This window comes from Dermacentor andersoni, chromosome 6 (assembly GCF_023375885.2).
Source record: "Dermacentor andersoni chromosome 6, qqDerAnde1_hic_scaffold, whole genome shotgun sequence".
NCBI lineage: Eukaryota > Metazoa > Arthropoda > Arachnida > Ixodida > Ixodidae > Dermacentor > Dermacentor andersoni.
In genome coordinates this window covers 1,042,458-1,061,691 of record NC_092819.1, presented here as the reverse complement: position 1 = coordinate 1,061,691, position 19,234 = coordinate 1,042,458, and the positions used below count along the sequence as shown (strand labels likewise).

Below are 19,234 nucleotides of genomic sequence, written 5' to 3'. Positions count from 1 at the left end.
AAACACACATCTTGTGACACGGAGAAAACGTCGGCGGCATAACTGGTGCTATCTGTCATTGAAGTTCGTGCGTCGCGGCGAAGAGAAATCGCGTCACTTCCACAATCCAAAGTTGCCCCCCACTCACGCAAGAAATCAATTCCTAAAATAATGTAATGCGTTGTACGTTCAAGCACAGTAAATTCACTTCGAAATGTCTGGTCCCCTATCGTAACTGAAACAGAACAGACCCCAAGTGGGCGTAACATTTCCCCACCAACTCCACGAAAGGTAGCGTTCCGATCCCAAGAAAACATAACTTTTTGTCCAAGACGATTTTTGAAGGACAGGCTCATAACAGAAAGTGCTGCACCGGTGTCAACTAAAGCAAAAGCACTCACATTGTCAACTAAAACGCACACTTTGTTTTAAACAATTTTACACAAGGGGGTCTTGATGAAGATGAACATATTGCGGCCTCACCCCCGTCGGTCACACCAGCTAGTTTCCCAGCGGTGGCGGTGATAACAAGCGACGACGAGGTGATGGAGAGCGTCGTTGTCGTGTCGGTGGCGGTGTCAGGCTGCGATCGGAAACAGGGGAGTCACTGCGATTCGCGCGTCCCTGCTGCAGCCGCTGGAAGGAACTTGGGATACGGCCAGGGCTCGTCAACGGTCACGCGGGGTGTGTAGGATTTAAACCGTGGAGCACGCTGCTGGCGGCGGTGGCAATACCTAGCAATGTGTCCAGGCACACCTAAGCTGTAGCAAATGCGGGAGTCGCGGCTTGTCGCGGGTGACACCGGTGACATGGGTGTTATGGGTGGAAACGTACTCTCAGGCTGGTTGTAGGAGGGAAGAGCCCGCGAAACAAATCGTTGTTGTGCATCTTGTCGGCGTCCCAGACTTGTCGGTTGCGGTGGCAAGTTGCTGCTCTTCGTACGATCATCATAGGTCCTGCGAGGTTCTCGATAACTCTTAGGTGCCCAGGTGGCCAGTGGCACACGAGAGCGATGATCAAATGCACACTGATGGCACACATGAGCATTGTCAACAACTTTAAAGCATTCAAGCTCTTCTTTAACCACTTGCCGAATCACCGAGGAGATGTCGTCGTGGGTTGGGACGGACACACTTGCAATAGTAGTAACGTTGTCCAAGCGTCCAAACTTTGGCCCAATCCTTCTCATTTTCAGCGCTTCAAACGCCCGGCAGTGTTTCCTCAGATCAGACGGAGTACTAAGATCTTCCTTCGTTATAAGAAAATTATATACATCTTCAGCGATTCCTTTAAGCAGATGTCCTGCTTTGTCTTTGTCTGTCATGGTAGCGCTGACGATTCCGCATAATTTCAGAACAGCCTCTATGTACGTTGTACACGTTTCGCCAGGTAATTGAGCTCGTCGGGAAAGCGTCTGCTCAGCCTTCTTTTTCTTAGAGATCGGGTCCCCGAAGCACTTGGTGAATTCTTCTACAAAATTGTCCCAGCTTGTCAGAACGCTCTCGTGGTTTTCAAACCAGAGGAGCGTGGTTCCAGCGAGAAAAGAAACCACGTTATCAAGCTGCTTCGTAGTGCTCCAGTGGTTGTGGCGACTCACTGTGTTGTAGTGTTTAAGCCAGTCGTCGACGTCTTCGTTCGCCTTCCCCGAAAAGGTGGGTGGCTCTCGCAGTGGTGTCCAGTAGCCAGCCTGGCCTGCGTGATTGCTGTCTGGTCTGCCGCAGGTGGGGTCGTCATTGCCTTCTCCGGAATCGGCCATGTCCGCTGCTTGTGGTCGTAAACCGGCCAAGCGTCTACTCTGTCGGACAGTTGGTAGAGCTGGGTCGTCCAGGATCGTCCAAGATTTACCCCGCACGTCCACCAAAGATGTTACGAATGATGTTTATTTACAGGGTGAAACGAGATCCGAGAGGGAAGCTACAGGCTAGGCCCAGCCGGCGCAGAGTACCCCGAGATCACGCGCGCACACCCTACTTCTTCTTTCTCTGCCTCAGTCACGCAGTGCTGCGACAATATGATGAAAGCCATTCATCAACGTCAGTATCAGCAGTGCCATTAAACACAGCTGGGTCTCGTTGATGAATGGCACCACAGATGACTCGTCCAGTGAACGAAGTGGGTGGGTCGCTCACTGGTGTCATCTGGCATGGTTTTGGCAGCAGCGGTAGGCAGAGTGCAGCTGCGGAGTTTCAGGGTAAGGTGTTAAGGTACTCTGTACCTTCATCAAATGCTATGAGGTTTATTGACGGTTAGTGGGAATCCCAGTCCATTGGCTCCAGAGCAGAGAGCAGCCGAGCAGTTCCAGCCAAGCGCCAGCACAAGTGAAAGCAGCGACACCGACCCTCTGGTCTTTGTTTTCCTCACCTGACAAGCCATGCGGCTGCAGCAACACTTGTGCTGTCTTCATCATTACAATAAAGTGTTCTGCTTCTCTAAAACACAGGATTATCCCAACTTTACGGTAGGTGGGTTATCGTAAGGCCAATCTGTACGACAAGCAAGAGGACCACGCATCATGGGACTTGATCACCACTCTGTGCATGAATAAATTTGGAGTTTTTCGTGCCAAAACCATGACTTGATTATGAGGCATGCCATGGTGGGGGACTACGGATTAATTTTGACCACCAGGGGATCTTTAACGTGCCCCCAATGCACAGGACACGGCCGTTTTTGCATTTCGCCCCCATTGAAATGCAGCCACAGTGGCCGGGATTTGACCTTGAAAGCTCATGCTTGGCAGCGCAACACCATATAGCCGTTAAGCCACCGTGGCGGGTACTGCTCTGCACATCGAATTTGCCAACAGTAAAGAGCAAGCGCCGCTTCATTGTCAAGTTTGCCGTGATTTGCCACATCTGAAAGATTGTGGAATCCATAGGGTCATGCTAAGTTCGCATAATGCTCGCTCCCCCCTTCTACCATCATCAGCCATCCACTTTTGCGCCTTCTATGGAAAACCAGAGCTATTCTTGTGATGGCTGCTTGAAGCTAAAAAAAGAAAGAAGAAAAAGAAAGAAAAAGAAAACATTGATGTGTATCTACGAACAGTGTCGGAAACGAGAGGCCAACGTGGATTTCAGCGTTCAAGGATTACGCTTTCGTGGCCGGCCTCCACAGTGCCAGCAATGAGGCCCAGGTACGGACACTTTTTTACTGTACGGGACCGCAAGACAGGACCATTCTTTCGTCCTTGGGGGTGTCAACACCGGAAGCGCTTTCTTTCACTGCCGTCAAAGAAAAGTTGGATTCGCACTTCATGCATCCAGTAAATGAGATATACGAAAGTCGTCGTTTCCACCGCTGCACTCAGCAGCCAGGTGAATCTGTAGACGACTTTTTTTCGGCAATACGCAACCTGGTAAAACGCTGCAGCTATAACAGCCCGCTCGTCGAGGACCGCCTTGTTTGCAACACATTCGTCGTAGGCATACGTGACGAGAAACTGTCTGATCAATTGTGCCGGTGCACAAAACTTCCCGCTGAGGAAGCACTGTGCCAAGCCCGCATACACAAGGATGCAGAAAAAGAGCGGTTATTAGGCACTAAATTGACTATGGATAACGCTCTTGCCGAAACGCTAAATATTGACTCAGCTCGGCGAAACGATACGCCCACCCCTTCACCACGTTTCCGCAACCAGTCTGACCACCCGGCTAGGTTATCGTGTGGCTTTTGTGGACGACAGCATCACTCTCGAAGAGACTGCCCAGCCAGAAAATCAGTTTGCCACTACTGTAGAAAGCTAGGACATTTTTCCGAAGTGTGCATGAAGAAGAACGCAAATGAGCGACTGGGTTCCATCGAACTTCACAAAGTGGATTCACGATGAGCAAGGTACATAGACATACTAGTGAACGGGCACCTGGCCGTGTTTAAGATAGACTCTGGCGCGGAAGTCTCTGTTGTCTCGCTGTCTTTCCCAGGTCGACCGCGATTGCTGGATGATGTTGAAGGGGTAGTCATGAGCCCTGGCGAACAGAGTCTGCATTTTCTTGGTACCTTTAAAGCAACCTTACAGTGGGGTGATAAGTCCACAGTGCAGATTTTATACGTGGTTGAACGTCAGCGCACTCACCTGCTTGGGCTTCCTGCAATTGAAGCCCTTGGTGTTGTTCACTTCCTGGATTCTGCCGAGTGCGTTCATTCCCCACCACCCAAGATTTTCCAAGAGTTGGGAAAATTTCGGCAAGCCGAATATCACATTCGCGTTAAACCTGGCGCTCTTCCATTTTCCCTGAGTGCCCCAAGGAGGATTCCAATTCCTTTAAATGTTTCCATCAGGTGAAGCTTAGCGCCAACAGCCAGGAACTCACTACATTTATAACGCCGTTCGGCCGGCACTGTTACAAGAGACTCCCTTTTGGTATAGCCACGGCACCAGAGTATTTCCAGCAGTTAATGTCGAGGGTTCTTGAGCACTTGCCTGGAGTCGTGAACCTGATTGATGACATTCTAATCTTCGGGAAAGATCGTCAAGAGCACGACGAGTGTCTGGCTGCAGTCCTAGCTCGCCTTGAGGAGGAGTGTGTCACCTTTAACAAAAGAAGTGTGCGTTTCGGGTCAGCTCGGTCAAGTTCCTTGGAGTAGTGATTGGGGCGGACAGGATTTTGCCAGACCCGGTGAAGGCTGTCAAAGATCTGCCGCCACCGACCGACGTCAGTGGAGTGCGACGATTGCTGGGAATGACCAATCACGTCGCACGGTTCATACCTCACTTATCCGACATTATGGAGCCCATTCATTCCCTCCTAAACAAGAACAGCACGTGGACTTGGGGTCCCAGTCAGGAAAAGGCCTTCTCACGCCTCAAGTTGCTGTTGAGCTCCGACAATAAACGTTGTTTTGGTTTCCGCCTTGCCGGTAGTCTGCCTCATCCCTCAGCTCCTGTGCAGAACACACGGCACACTCTTTTTGTGGCAAAAACAAAGTGTAACGCTCATTTTTGCAGCATCATGCACAAGGGGCTTCGCATCGCATGCAACATATATGGCACTGTGCAGGTCTGTACACTGAATGAACCATGACTTTTAAGCACCTGTTGTATCTTAATAATATCAAATACATGAAAAATCGAATAGTAGACATTTGATTTGCAGATCGAATTATTTGTACGTTCACTCTTCGATTCTATTCGGTGTTATTCAATATACACACACCCCTAGTTAACATGCCTTCGCTTTTATTTGGTGCAAGCACTGTCTGGTGTTGTGAACACTGCAGCTTGCTCTCGAGTTCCCCTCAGCAAGCAGTAAGACTTCTTTTGTTTCACTAGTCAGAGTGTGCACCCAGGGGCGTCTGCCTCAGCAGGGTTTGGTGCCTTATGACACCACGTACCCGAGCACATGAGGGTTGGACCCTCACTTATGTAGCCATGCCCGGCTTAGCCGTGTCTGAAGAACGGGGGATCCTGGGGGGTGAGCCGATGGCGCGTGTTCGAACTTTCAAGGTCCCCCGGCGGATGCAACACACCTCTTTGCCTCTGCTTCACATAGACGGCACCTCCAGACTGACCCACCTGGAGGAAACCGGCAGTCGCCTTTTTATTTATTTATTTATTTATTTATTTATTTATTTATTTATTTATTTATAGATACTGCGATCTTTTACAAGATCTTAGCAGGGTGGGAACATACAAGTACATTCATACAAACATACAGTTAGAGCAGTCATGCCGACGCTTGAATTCAAAATGACAAAAGGACAAAACGCATGAAGAAAGAAGCAAATAAAGTATGTGCGGTTGATTCATAAATGCAGGTACGCCTGAAAACGGGATAAAGAATTTTGTGTAACGACTTCATCAGGAAGTTTATTCCAATCAACTATTGTTCTTGTAAAATAAGAGTATTTGAAGCAGTTGTTATGTGGTCTTAACGAAGTTAATGTTAGGATGTGTTTAAGACGAGTAGCATAACCAGTTAAAGGTGTTAAGATGTGTGAGGCATCAATATGGTAATGGCCATTCATTAGCTGAAAAAAGAATTTTAATTGGGAAACACGATTTTGTTCTGTAATCGAAGAGAAGCCACTACGTTTAAGGAGATCTGTTATAGAAGTTCGACCGTAAGAGTTGTAGATGAATCGGACAGCTTTCTTTTGAATTCTTTCTAATTTCTCAATATGTGTTTTTGTGTAAAAGTCCCAAATGATTATTGCATATTCTAAAGTAGGACGAACTATTGTATTATATGCCAGGAGGCGAACAGTTGGTGTGGAGAATTTTAGCGACCGTCTGAGGGTGAACAATTTGCGAAGACAATTAGCCATTACAGTGTAAGTATGTTTTGACCAGGAAAGATTGTGGGTTATGTGTATACCGAGATATTTATAGTGAGATACTTCGGAGATATAAGTGTTCTGGGTAAAATAGTGGAAGAGAAGGGGCTTTTTTCTTAGTGTTATTCTCATAAAGACGGTTTTTTCATAGTTAATAGCCATTTGTCATTGATGGCACCATGCAACTATTTTACCAAAGTCATTATTTAGCCTGATTTGATCTTGGGGTGAGTCAATTTCATCATACAGTATACAGTGATCCGCGTAAAATTTAATTTTTACAGATAGATTATTGCCAATGTCATTTATATAAAGTAAGAATAAAAGAGGACCCAGCACGGATCCCTGTGGAACGCCAGAGACAACAGGTAATGTGTTGGAGGAAGTCTGGTTTATTCTAACGTATTGGAAACGGTTGGTCAGGTACGCCTGTATCCATTTTAATAGCTGATCATTTCTAAGTATAAAACTTAATTTGTGAAGTAATTTGCTGTGGGCTACTTTGTCGAATGCTTTACTGAAATCCATGAATATAGGGTCGGTTTGTTTTCTATTATTTATTGTGTTGGAAAAATCGTGAATTATTTCTGCTAACTGAGTGGTTGTGGAAAAGCCCTTCCAAAATCCATGCTGAGCATTTGTCAATACGCAATGCTCATCAAGGAAACCCATTACATGCTTATAGATTATGTGTTCAAAAATTTTGCATGTTGTCAAAGTCGGAGAAATTGGTCGGTAGTTTTTCATGCTATTCTTGTTTCCCAATTTGTATAAGGGTTTGATTATTGCTGTTCTCCAGTCGTCCGGAAGCATGCCATCCTGAAGCGATTTACTAAACAAAATTTCCAAGTATTTCGCACACCACTCGGCATAACGTTTTAAGAAAGTGTTTGGTATGCCATCTGGACCGGGGGATTTTTTTTCATCAATTTTTAGCAGTAAGTGACGTATACCATTCTCAGAAATAACAATATCGGGTATGGAAGGCAAATCCATGTTAAAAGAAGGCAGACAACCGTCATCCATTGTGAACACACTACTGAAATGATTGTTAAAAGTAGAACATACAACCTGCTCATCGTGTACACTCTCACCGCCTATTATAAAGATATTGGACAGGGAAGAAGAATGACTCATCGTCCTCCAGAATCCCCCTGGAGACGTTTTCATGAAACTAGGAAGCTGTACATTAAAGTAATTTTTTTTATCATTTATGATCATTTGTTTTAATTTATTTGATGCTTCCTCAATGACCCTTTCAGAATTGGAACTAGTTTTCAATTTTGCGGAATTCTTCAGCCGTTTGAGCCTGCGTTGCTGGCGCAACATCTCCCGGGAAATCCAGGGATTCTGACGCGTAGCCTTCCTCGCAATTTTTGGGACAAACTGTTGCATACAGTTGAATATAATGCCTTTAAATAAAAGCCACAGATCATTCATGCTAGCTGTGTTATTTTTAAAGTCGTCCAGATGAAATGCTAGTGTATCAGTTACAGACGTGTTGTAGGGATTGGAGCGGTCGTAGTTGTAGGGAGGACCTTGGGGTGACAGGACTAGGCGAGCAGGATTTATTTACGTTATTTACATTTTAGACGAGACATACATCGACAGTCTAGCGTGACTCCCAAATGGAGCCCGCAAGACAAAGCATGCAGCAAACAGCTTACGAGTACATTTCGAGCACGGCAACAAGCACTCAGCTCACTACGACGAGCACGACGACGAGCACCCTCTAGCAGCCAGCAATCGCTGTTTATAAGCACTTGGTACCCCCTTGATTCCAAGTGGACGGAAACGTTCGTCCAGTCATCGTTCGATGTCACCGTTCGACGTCACCGTAGATGACCCGCCCTTTTGGAGGAGGCGGGCTCCACATACTCATGTTGCACACACACACAGGTGTAATGGTCCGGAGCTGACGTCAGAGGGGCTTCGTAGAACTCTGCTCCGTCCCAGGTGGCGGTTTCAGCACAAAGCCTGCTTCGTCAAACTCCTTCACTTGCAACAGCGACGAGGCTAGAGGTTGGCGGCGGCGTTCCAAGATGGGGTTACCACCGCGGGCGTAACTGGCTGGTAAATTTGCACTGCAGCTGGCCATTCTTAACAGCGTCACCTGCACGAGAAAAATTCGGGTAATACTGAATCTTGTCATTTTTACTACGAGGGGCACATTGCAATGACAATACCACTGCTTGATGATCAGAAATGCCGTCTTTGACTATACATGAGGCATCATGTTGTATATTTCCACTTACAAAAAATAGATCGAGAACTGCATTTGAATCTTTGTGGGTTCTAGTGAAATCCTCAACTACCTGTATTAAGTCAAAATTAAAAGCAATATCAATCATTTCACTATCAATATTTGTGGTGGAGCGGAACGTGAATGTGCTCCAGTCGACATTTGGCAAGTTAAAATCGCCAGTTAGGATTAGTTTATCTGCTTGTTTTATATGGGTGTACATATATTCTCTTAAGCATTCCAAATTTGCAACAGGCGAGTTAGGGGGCCTGTATACGGCACCAAGAATGTATTTGACGTTGCTAATACAAAAGGTGCAGAAAACACTTTCTGCTCCCGAGATGTCTGGCATTCTTAAGATTTGAAGGGAATGTTTGAAAAGAATAGCTACGCCCCCTCCTCTTCTATCGCGGTCTTTTCACATTATTCTGTAGTTTATCGGGACAAATTCGCTATCATATATATCTTCATTTAACCACGTTTCCGTCAATACGGCAATATCGGGGTCAAGCGAGCAAAGGATGCCTTCAAGCTGTTCTACTTTGTTGACAACGCTGCGGCAGTTATGGTTTAAGATGGTGAATGGTGATTGGCAAGTGTTAGCGGGTCATTTGCACCTTCTTTTTAGCTTACAGCTTTTGTCCTTTTCCACATCGCACACAAACATTTCAGCATCTATGCTGCATTTATCAAAAACTAGTTTAACTTTGGAGCCCTGGTCACATTCTTTTTTTGAGCTTTGCCATAATTTTTTTCTTATCTCCCGAACTTTCAAAGAAAAGTCCTCGATTATAGAAAGCGTTCTCCCTTTAAGCTTTTTGCACTCCTCTTTCAGCACTGAACTTTTATCGCGATAGTCCAAGAATCTTAGGATCACGGGCGTGCTTTTTCTTTTTTCTTTCCTAGCCTGTGACATCTTTCTACATTATCAATAGTAAGTCCAAGCCTTTCCTTGAAAACAACTTTTTTGATCACATTCAAGAGACTATCGTTTGTCTCCCCGTCTTGTTCATTTAGGCCATACACGATCAAATTGTTTCTTCTACCTCTGTTTTCTAATTTGACTTTACATAGCAAGCTGGAGACGTTATATTCCAAATCAGTTACTGTTTTCTTGACATTAATAACATCGGTTTGCAATAAGAGTAAAGTACTCAGTTGAGCTTCCAAGCTAAGCATGCGCTCTTTTAAATCAGCGATATCTGTTTCAATTTTACTCTGTTTAGCCAGTACATCATTGATAGAGGCAGTCATGCTACTTTGGCCAGATAAAAGTTGCGACAACATTTCCTTTCCTGTTGGGCCAGGGTTTGGCTCAACGTCGCCACAATTCAAAAGACTCATTTTGAATGGTAACAAAGCTGTCAAAGCACTATTTACAGTCGTCAGTCTACTACGCAAACAACTGTGTGGGCAACACAGCAGCAGCAGGAATCGATTATCGGATCGGATACAGTACGAGTTGTTCAAGTAATGTACCTGTGCAAACAAGAAGCGTTTAGGCAACATGCTGAAGCTGCTCCTGCTGCTGCATTGCCCACTGCCGGGGCGCCGGAACGACAGAACTTTTATAGTGATGAAGCTTGATGTCACTGATCCGATGGCGTCCCCTGTCAGAGTGGCCATGCTAGGAGCATCCACAGGAGTGCGCAGAATTGCCCCAGGAAGAAAGTGCGCAGGAAATTCACGCCAGTCATACGCCTGGACGATAGGGCAGAACCATGACGAATTGTCGGCAACAACCACGTGTTCAACCGGTGCCGGGCACGCCATGCCCCAGCGACGAACGGCATGACCAGCGAAGAAATCCAGGAGCTGTGCAAACAAGAAAAAGCGTTTAGGCAACATGCTGAAGCTGCTGCTGCTGCTGCTGTAATGCCCAGTGTCTCTCTCCTTTCTCTCTCTCCTGAAACCTTCGTCTCTCTCTCTCTCCCACTTTTTGGCCTTTCCTGTCTTCTTCTCTCTTCCATTTACTTCCTTTCTCCTTGGCAGTAAGGGTTAACCTTGTGTGGCTATGCAACCTTGGGTACACCATATTTGGTTATAGTGACGGCGTACGACTGGCATTGTGCAGACTTGCATGCAAGCTCTGCGGCGTCCCCTCATTGGGCTCCGTGGTGGGCGGTTGGCGCTGTTGCCAAATTTTTTATGTTTAGTCGTGGAAACTTTTTTCCCCCACTTCCTGATCGCCCTCTTAAACGAGGCTGCACCAAAGTCTTTCAATTTTTGGCCAACCTAACGCACACCTTTCCCCGCTTTCACATCGTCCACTGTGATCAAGCTGGAAAGACGGTGAGAATGATCTCACCGTTTCTCATCACGAAATCTCTGACTGAAGTCTTTAAACCAGTGTACAAAGCATCGAAAATGGCAAGTGGTGATCTGCTACTAGAGCTCTGTGATCAGAAATAGCATGAAAAACTAGCTAATCTAGTTTCCTTTGGGGATGTTCCAGTGACAGTTACCCCCCATCGTACCATGAATACCACCCGCGTCGTTGTCTCCGATGCAGATTTGTTGGAGCTGTCTGAAGCTGAACTCCTGGACGGCTGGAGTGATCAGAATGTTATCAGTGTCAAACGAATTAAGATGAGGCGGGATGGAAAAGAAATTCAGACAAACACCTAATAGTTCAAGTGCTTTGCCCGGAACCATTGATCCCAGGTACCTCAAGATTCGTGTTAGGCCATATGTGCCAAATCCCCTTAGATGCTTCAAGTGTCAAAGGTTTGGCCACAGTTCCCAGAACTGTCCAGGTCGGCTGACTCTTGCCAAGTGTAGTGGCAATGAACACTCCTCTGCAACCTGCCAGAACATTCCACACTGTGTCAACTGTGATGGTGAGCGTGCCGCATACTTGTGGGGCTGCACATATTGAAAAAAATAAAAATAAATCGTCACAATCAAAGTAAAGGAAAATATAATGTCCAAGGAGGCTCACAGGCGGGGGTCATACCGGCCAGCAAACAGCTTTGCCGAAGTGGTGCTTCAGGGGTCGGCGCCACAACGGCTCCTGTCGGCTGTCTGGCCCATACGCAGTAAGCCTACGGTGACTCCATCTGCCCCCTTGGCGGCTGCAGCTAGCGCTTCTCCACCACCCCAGCAGAGGGGGCCATCGACTTCCGGGCTGGTGGCCTCAAAGGTCTCTTCCAAAGTGTTGAGGCCTTCAGGTCAAGCACAGCGCTCAGAAGAAAGAGCATGTGTCCAGTGCCTCGCAAGAGGCAACGGAGACAACCACCAGCCAAACGACGCCATCAGCACCTAAGGAGCGGCGAGACTCTCACGATCGCTCCACAAAAGACAAAGCTCTTGTCACGGCACCTGGAAAGGGCCCATGAGCTAATCTTCGTCTCTTAAGCACACAGCACACAATACATTTATCATAATGGAGACACAAATACTGCAATGGAATGTTAGAAGACTCATTCATAACGTTGACGATATTAGAGAACTCCTGCACAAACATAATCTAAAGTTGCTGTGTGTGCAGGAGACTCATCTAAAATGCACACAAACAAACTTTCTTCGTCAGTACACCATCTTCCAAAAGGACCATGACAAGGCTAACGCCTCGTGCGGCAGTGTAGCAATCCTTGCAGACAAGTCTGTAGCTTGTCGCCACACAGCCTTACAGACAACCCTTGAGGCAGTATCAGTTAGAGGCGTTTTTTTCGATAAGTTGGTAGCTGTTTCTTCCATGTATATATATACCCCCGAACTATCACCTCCAAAAAACAGGTTTCTATAACCTCGTAAATAAAATTCTGGAACCTTACATACTTGTGGGTGATTTTAACGCACACAACATGTTATGGGGAGACATGCGATGCGACGCAAGAGGCCAACTTATTGAAAATTTTATTCTTACATCTGGTGCTTGCTTGTTTAATAAGAAGGAACCAACCTATTATAGCATCCGACACAACTCATATTCATCGATAGATCTAGCAATGGGCTCTGCTTCTCTTCTGCCTCATCCGGAATGGAATCTCATCAATAATTCTTTTGGAAGTGACCACTTCCCTGTAACTTTAAACTTAATAATGCGGCATGACGACCCTCCAAATATTCCTCAGTGAAAAGTAGCATTAGCCAACTGGGAGCATTTTAAAGAATCAACTCATTTATCACCCAATTTTATAAACAATTTGAGTATAGATGATGCTGTCGCATATTTTACCGCTTTTATTATTGACGCTGCTGAAGAGTATATCCCGCAAGCGAATGGCGGTTCACTTAGAAGACATGTTCTCTGGTGGAATGAAGACTAGAGATGTGCAGAAGAGGCAGAATAAAGCATGGGCCATATTACATAGATTGCCCAATACAGAAAATCTCATTGAGTTTAAGCACATAATATCGCAGGGAAGGCGAATATGACATCAGGGGAAGAGAGAAAGCTGGGAGAAGTTCCTTTCAGGTATATTCAAGGTATATTCCTTTCAGGTGCAAATAAAAAAATATTTGATTTGCACTTGGTTTTTATTATTCGAATTTGCTTCAAAATTGAAAATTTGATGTTTGCATTGCCCCTAGTAATTACATAAAGAATGTTTATCTTATACTTTGTCTCAATCGTGTGAACTTGTGCAAGATTCTTCTGTAAAACATAGTGTTTTACTTTTCGTGACTGTGTTTATTGCTTCTTTATTTAACAGCAAATCCACTAAAATGACAGTAGTGGGGAATAATGTAATTCCCAAGTCTGCAAAATGTTTGGTGGAGCCTTTGCTCATTTTTTGGGGCTTCCCCTAACTGTGTTCCTAGCCAATAGGGAATGGGTCAGTGATTCATTTGTGGCTCATTTTAAACTGCATTTATTGTATGTACAGTGAAGAGGTTTCCCTTTGACAGGTGCCCTACTACCTGGGCTCCTCGTGGAAGGGCTGTGCCGAGCTGTCGGCAAGCCTGGACGAGAGCCGAGTAGTTTGTATGCAGCCCCAGCAGGCGGAACGCATGCACCGGCATCTCAGCATCGCCATCCACCCAGCCGACAGGGGCAGCCTCGACCTAGCCCTTTATGCTCCCTACTGGATTATCAACAAGACAGGCCTGCCGCTGCAGATCAGGGTCAGTTGGCTTTGGCGAGTGATGAAAGGAGGTGCACATTCCTTATGAATGCACGAAAGAGACAATGGACAGATGCGCACTTGATACTGAAGTTTGCTTAGCATCACTTACTACTGTGTTCTATGCATTCAAGACAATCCAATCACAACAGCTTGGCTGATGCTTGTCAAGTTAAATGCTATGTATGTCACGAGGATCCCATCCTCGTCGCCAGCGTCAGCACCATCGTTCAGCACCACCACGCTGCGAAGCGTCCATCTATCGGAGGGTGCCTCGAGCCCTCCCTTGTTCACGAACCCGGGTGGATCGTGACAATGTATATTGCATGACATCAGAAACAAGTCTGACTAGTTGTCTGGTCAAATGATTCAAGGCAGTGCTCACGCAAGCTCTTTCTTTTTTAATCTAGTAAACCTCGATATAACTGACTTCAATATAATGAAATTCTCTATATAACGAAGTATTTAGCTTTTTATAACTTGTGTATAGAACACCATAGATGTAGAAGTCCAGTGCAGTTAAAGTTCTATATAACAAACTTCAATATAACGTCATTCTCAATAAACAAAGTATTTAATTTTCTAAATGTTTTTGTCCATTTAACACCATGTATTTTAACCTCTATATAATAAAGTGTATTTATACACGATTTCAGTATAACGAAATTTCACTACCACCATGAAGGAATATTTAAAAAATAAATGGAAACTTCTGCTGACACAGATGGTCAAATGGTCGAAATACATGCAGCTGTTTGTGAACGTACCTCTCAAACCGCACAACCAATAGTGATTGCTGAAGCAAAGCAGCGTCACATTCTGTATAAAGTCCAAGAGCGATAAGATCCTATTGTGCCCTGAGTACTGTATGCTTTACGTGCAAGTGAAAGCATGTGAAGGTGAGCTGAGAAGGATTGTGGTTTAATCAGCAGCAGCATCTTGTACGAGCAAGGGGAAAGGTGGGGAATGGAGTGAGCTCGCAATAATGCAATCAAGTGCACACGAGGGTGGCAGGTGGAGGACGGGAGGAATGGAGGGCAGGTTGGCATGTGTCTGGTTTTTTGCATGGCTATAGCTGCACATAGCTGTTGGCACCGCTGAGCGCATATGCAGCCCACGCGCTTTGCTTTAGAGGTTAATTGGTCACTTGCACTAAGTATATGCGCTTGGAGATGATGACATGGTATCGTGTGCGCTGTCTTCCCACACCTTTTTAGTACTGGAAGTTGCATAATCTCGAGTTTTGGAGACACGTAGACGAAGCATTGCTCCCCAGCGCTTTTCATGATAGCGTCGTCCCAATGCAGGCAACATTATCAGATTAGGGGACAATGTGAATGCACAAGCATGGCTGACTTTGCTTCATACCGCCGATGTGAAGATATTGTTAGCAAGGCATGAAACCATACCTTTCGTCACTGACTCCCAAATTTAACAATTTTTTTTTTATCTCATTCAGATTTGCATTTTCCGATTGCTTAATAATTCGAAAAAGTTGTGGATCCTTCTGTATAAGAAAACTGCATTGGCAACTGTACTGTGGATCGGAACATCACAATGTTCTAACACCCTGGTTTTAGTCTTTTGTGTATCAAATATATTTTGCTGCACAATTTTTGGGTTTTTTATTTTACTGTGGTTCTCTACACAGCAAAATCAAACCTTGATACTGTTGGCCAAAAGATCGAGCAGACTTGCTGTCTGGTGGGCGCTGACAGTGCCACGGATAGTATGGATCGCACCACACATTGTCTGCTGTGCTCAACTTGTTAGATGTGCACATATGGCATGCATATCTTTAAGGACCATTTCTTCCGTGGTTTTAGCACTGCCCCAAAATCTCGTTTGCATTTTTTGACAATGTACAGAAGCAGTTAGCCTTGCGCTGTTGTAGTAAAATCAATGACTGCCCATGTCGAGTGTGTGATTTGTGACTGCTACACCCACTCCTCACCACAATTATACTTATATTTTATTGTCACTTTGTGTTTCAACTGAACTACAGAAAGCATTGTCACTCATTTTAAAGAAATCAAGTGGTTGCAGCGATACATGAATGCTGTGCTTTAGAGACTTGGCAAGATGTGTTGATCACTCCGCAGTCCCTGTGATACAAAGCCACATTAGTGAGGTGATGTGCATATCACACAGCAAGCACTCATTAACACACCATACAATTTATGTTGTAATAACTGCATCATGATAATTGCAATAATTGCATAACTCTCGCTTTGTGGTTACATGGTGGCCTGAGGTGTTCTTTAATATGTGGTTCTGATGCCATGAGGGTGAGCTTATTTTGCCTCACAAGTAAATTGTAACTTTTCTATTTTGAATCGCTACTACAAAATGAAAGTTAAAATTTGGAGGATGCTTAAGCATCACCTTTAAGAGTGTAACACGATAGCATTCAATGATCCCTGACTGCTTCTGATGCTTCCCGGCAACTGCAGCTTATGTAACCTAAATATTTACCTGGAAACGCTGGTAGTGAAGGCTATGCATGAAGGCAAGTTTTCTGGTAGAAACGCAGCCTCTTGCGTGGGCTGATCCCAGAGGTAGTGCACAGCCACACCAAGAAAATTGCATAATTTTTAGATTTCTCTTAATGTGTCACGCTTTTAATATTTCAATCTCAGAAGATTTAACATAAAAGCCTTGCGCTCTCGTTTTTTGTTTCAAGACATTTGTTTGTGGGCTCTCATTCCCAAAATTCCGAGGAATAACTTTCTCAAGAATGTAAGACAAAGTATAAGCAACTTTAGTGATAGAATGGTGTGGCAATATAACCCACATATACCGCAAGGTGCAGCGGTGGCGTAGAGGTAGAGCATCCGCCTCGTGTGCAAGAGGACCGTAGTTCTAATCCCAGTGCCGCGCAATTTTCCTCCGGATTAAAGAAAAAAAAAAAGAAAACGTGTGTTGATAAAACTGCATAAACAGGCCTGGAGTGCGGCCTGATCCTGGTGACCAGAACCGGTAATGCACTCCCTCACCAAAGCAGGGTTGGCTACCCTGGTGCAGTACTTGGCCGCAACCTCCTATATGAATACAACAATCAAACCCCGGCCCTCAGTCTCTAGCAGCTGCGAAGCAACTGACCACGGCGGCGGTCAGACCTGCGATGCAGCAGAGGGTGCTAAGAATCCCTGGTTCCGGACAGGCCACCATTGGAATATGAACCTGGCAACGTTTAACGCTAGAACGTTATCTAGTGAGGCGAGTCTAGCAGTGCTATTGGAGGAATTAGAGGGCAGTACATGGGATATAATAGGGCTCAGTGAAGTTAGGAGGCCAAAAGAAGCATATACAGTGCTAAAAAGCGGGCACGTCCTATGCTACCAGGGCTTAGTGGAGAGGCGAGAACTAGGAGTCGGATTCCCGACTAATAAGGATATAGCTGGAAACATACAAGAATTCTATAGCATTAACGAGAGGGTGGCAGGTCTTGTTGTGAAACTTAATAAGAAGTACAAATTGAAGGTCGTACAGGTCTACGCCCCTACATCCAGTCTTGATGACCAGGAGGTCGAAAGCTTCTATGAAGGCGTGGAATCGGCCATGGGTAAAGTCAAAACAATATACACTATACTGATGGGCGACTTCAATGCCAGGGTAGGCAAGAAGCAGGCTGGAGACAAGTCAGTGGGGGAATATGGCATAGGCTCTAGGAATAGCAGAGGAGAGTTATTAGTAGAGTTTGCAGAACAGAATAATATGCGGATAATGAATACCTTTTTCCGCAAGAGGGATAGCCGAAAGTGGACGTGGAGGAGCCCGAATGGCGAGACTAGTAATGAAATAGACTTTTTACTCTGCGCTAACCCTGGCATCATAAAAGATGTGAACGTGCTTGGCAAGGTGCGCTGCAGTGACCATAGGATGGTAAGAACTTGGATTAGCCTTGACTTGAAGAGGGAATGGAAGAAACTGGTGTATAAGAAGCTGATCAATGAGTTAGCGGTAAGAGGGAAAATAGAGGAATTCCATATCAAGCTTCAGAACAGGTGCTCGGCTTTAACTCAGAAAGAGGACCCTTATTGTTGAAGATATGAATGGCAATCTTATGGGCATCATTAAGGAGTATGCAATAGAAATCGGTGACGTCATTAGACATGAAGTCATTAGACATGAAGTCATTAGACAGGATGCCAGTAAGTTATCGCAGGAGACGAAAGATTTTATCAAGAAACGCTAATGTATGAAAGCCGCTAACCCTACAGCTAGAATAGAACTGGCAGAACTTTTGAAGTTAATCAACAAGCGTAAGACAACTGACATGAGGAAGTATAATATGGATAGAATTGAACATGCTCTCAGGAACGGAGGAAGCCTAAAAGCAGTGAAGAAGAAACTAGGAATAGGCAGGAATCAGATGTATGCATTAAGAGACAAAGCTGGCAATATCATTACCAATATGGATGAGATAGTTCAAGTGGCTGAGGAGTTCTATAGAGATTTATACAGTACCAGTGGCACCCACGACAATAACGGAAGATAGTATAGTCTAGAGGAATTCGAAATCCCACGAGTAATGTCGGAAGAAGTAAAGAAAGCAAAAGGATAAAAAGTTGGGCGAGTTGTTCGTGTTCACTTCGCGCTACAATCCAAGTAAAGAAAGCCTTGGGAGCTATGCTATGGGGGAAGGCGGCTGGGGAAGATCAGGTAACAGCAGATTTGTTGAAGGATGGTGGGCAGATTGTTCTACAAAAACTGGTCACCCTGTATACGCAATGCCTCATGACTTCAAGCATACTGAAATCTTGGAAGAATGCTAACATAGTCCTAATTCATATGAAAGGGGATGCCAAAACTTTAAAAATTATAGACCGATCAGCTTACTGTCCGTTGCCTACAAAGTACTTACTAAGGCAATTGCAAATAGAATCGGGAACACCTTAGACTTCTGTCAACCAAAGGACCAGGCAGGATTCCATAACTCAACAATAGACCGTATTCACACTATCAATCAGGTGATAGAGAAATGTGCTGAATATAACCAACCCTTATATATAGCTTTCATTGATTACGAGAAAGCGTTTGATTCAGTCAAAACCTCAGCAGTCATGGAGGCATTACGGAATCAGGGTGTAGACGAGCCGTATGTAAAAATACTGAAAGATATCTATAGCAGCTCCACAGCCACTGTAGTGCTCCAAAAAGAAAGCAACAAAATCCCAATAAAGAAAGGCGTCAGGCAGGGAGATACAATCTCTCCAATGCTATTCATAGCGTGTTTACAGGAGATATTCAGAGACCTGAATTGGGAAGAATTGGGGATAAGAGGTAATGAAGATTACCTTAGTAACTTGCAATTCTCTGATGATATTGCCTTGCTTAGTAACTCAGGAGACCAATTGCAATGCATGCTCACTGACTTGGAAAGGCAAAGCAGAAGGGTGGGTCTAAAAATTAATCTGCAGAAAACAAAAGTAATGTTTAACAGTCTCGGAAGAGAACAGCAGTTTACGATAGGTAGTGAGGCACTGGAAGTGGTAAGAGAATACATCTACTTAGGACAGGTAGTGACTGCGGATCCGGATGATGAGACTGAAATAATCAGAAGAATAAGAATGGGCTGAGGTGCGTTTGGTAGGCATTGTCAGATCACAAACAGCAGGTTGCCATTATTCCCCAATAGAAAAGTGTATAACAGCTGTGTCTTACC

General features: G+C 45.0%; 1 protein-coding gene across 2 annotated transcripts in view; it reads left to right on the top strand.

The window, feature by feature from the left end:
* The window catches only part of LOC126521192 (intermembrane lipid transfer protein VPS13A-like), an 820,642-nt gene that overhangs the window by 470,555 nt on the left and 330,853 nt on the right, over nt 1-19,234 (top strand). For both annotated transcript variants that reach the window (XM_050169804.3, XM_055065737.2), the window contains one exon: nt 13,352-13,567. In XM_050169804.3, coding sequence (XP_050025761.2) covers nt 13,352-13,567 — 216 coding nt within the window. The remainder of the gene's footprint in view (nt 1-13,351; nt 13,568-19,234) is intronic.